The following is a 1,815-nucleotide window of genomic DNA, read 5'->3' on the forward strand; positions in this document are numbered from 1 at the left end:
GGCCTCCTGCCCCCCCCTTCCCCATGCTCTCAGTCCCTCGGGTACCACCCGCCATCCCCTGCATACAGCGACATCCCCACACCTGCCCTGCTGCCTCCCGTGCTCGGGGGCTGGTGGGAGGGCTGGGGAGGGCAGAGAGCATTGGGAACCACCAGAGACACCTTCTACCTTTGCCTTTAAACACTGAAGCTTATATTAGAGACTATGATATATAACCCAGGGGGCAGAGCCGTCCTGCCCGGAGTAGAGACAGCAGAGAGAGCACAGCTCTGTGGCCAGCCTGGCGAGGGTCTGCTCCGGCTGCGAGCAGAAGGTTAGTACGGGGGCACAGAGCAGGCAGACGGGCAGGGGGATGCCGTCTAGGGCTGGTTCTTCGCCTCGGGGTCTTTGTCGTAGATGTAGCTTCCCACAGCTCCGGTGTTGACACCTGCACAGGGGGAGATGCAGGAGGGTGAGGACCTGGGCAGGAAGGTGGCACGCTCCAGGGAGATGTCCCATCTGGGCTGTGGCAAGCCCAGGCGGGGCACATGCCCTCAGACCAGCTCCCCACCCCATCTGCCCCCAGGCACTCACCCTTTGGCCCAAAGAGGATCCCGTAGCAGGGTTTGTGGCAGTATGGCTGTCCATCATGCTGTGCAGGGCAGAGAGAGAAGCACGTCACTCGAGGCAGGTGGCCGGGGAAAAGCCAGTCTCCAGGACACATCCCCCTGGCTGGGCACCTCTCCTGCTCTGCTCATCCCCTGCGGACACCCGCACCGCAGCACCCCCAGCACTCCCCCCAGCTGCAGGAGCTGCTCCTGCCAGCCCTGCCCTGCCCTCTTGCAAAGGCAGGGGCTGCCCAACCGGCGTGGCACAGCACAGCTCAGCAGTGCCCCGCTGGCATCCCCCATGTGCGCTGCCCGGGGCTCTCGGGGCCGGGGCATCCTTACCTCGGCGTGGCCCCCCGGGGTCAGCGTCTTGCTGCAGCGCTCACAGCGTAGGCAGGGACGGTGCCAGTCCTTTCCCAGCGAAGTGACCTTCTCGGCTAGAGTGGGGACAAGGAGGGAGGGTCATGCCAGCCCCCCTGCACACATGCCGAGGGGAAGCACGCCTCTTGGGGACATCAGCTCTGCATACAAAATCCCGAAACAGCTCTGTGCACCCCAGCCTCCCGCGTCTCTCCCACCCCTCTGCTGCCTTGCAGGTGACAGAGGTTAGCTGGGGACAGCTATTAAGCCCATGCCACCCACCTGGGAGGTGACAGCAGGGGACACGATGCAGATGAAGCCCTGCACCCAGGAGCTCCTCCAAGAGGACCCATCCCTGCAGGCTCCTCAGGCACATCCCTCTGTGCCCCCAACCCCATCTCTCAGTCAAAACCCACCCCCAGCCCCCCTGCTGTGCCATCCCGGGGCAGGCACCCACTGCCTGCTCGCCACCTTACCAAAGTAGACTCTCTTGCCACAGCGTGGGCACATGTTGGGCTCCCCGGTGAAGGTGGTGACACTGGAGGCTGGAAGGAGAGAGGGCACGGGCGTGGGAAGTGGAGGGACATCTCAGCCAGGACACATGGGTGTGGAGGACCCCACACACACACCCTGCACCCCGCACCATTGCCAAACACAGTGGCTCTGGACTGGCTGAATGCCCCAGCAGAGGGCAGGGCTGCCCGTCCTGCCCTGCCCCTCACCTTTGCTGGGTCCCTTGGGAGGCGCAGCGTTCACCTTCCGCGGCACCACCTTCACCGGGTGCTCGATGGGTCCCGGCGCGGTTTGCCCCTCGATCTGCGGCTTCTCATAGATGTAGGCCCCGGCGCCACCAATGTTCACCCCTGCA

At 64.6% G+C, this 1,815-nt stretch overlaps 2 protein-coding genes across 2 annotated transcripts in view; both read right to left on the reverse strand.

Annotated features, from left to right (window-relative positions):
- LOC103913998 (cysteine-rich protein 1) overlaps positions 1–1,815 on the reverse strand; it is a 25,904-nt gene that overhangs the window by 14,716 nt on the left and 9,373 nt on the right. The gene's annotated exons all lie outside the window — the stretch shown is intronic.
- Positions 45–1,815, reverse strand: part of CRIP2 (cysteine-rich protein 2) — a 2,358-nt gene continuing 587 nt past the window's right edge. Inside the window, exons 2-6 of the mRNA XM_009320690.1 lie at positions 1,670–1,810; positions 1,424–1,492; positions 930–1,024; positions 574–631; positions 45–427 (exon numbers count right to left, since the gene is read on the reverse strand). Of these exons, the coding sequence (XP_009318965.1) occupies positions 360–427; positions 574–631; positions 930–1,024; positions 1,424–1,492; positions 1,670–1,810 (431 nt within the window). The 3' untranslated portion in view covers positions 45–359. The remainder of the gene's footprint in view (positions 428–573; positions 632–929; positions 1,025–1,423; positions 1,493–1,669; positions 1,811–1,815) is intronic.

This window comes from Pygoscelis adeliae, unplaced genomic scaffold (assembly GCF_000699105.1).
Source record: "Pygoscelis adeliae isolate BGI_AS28 unplaced genomic scaffold, ASM69910v1 Scaffold402, whole genome shotgun sequence".
Lineage (NCBI taxonomy): Eukaryota > Metazoa > Chordata > Aves > Sphenisciformes > Spheniscidae > Pygoscelis > Pygoscelis adeliae.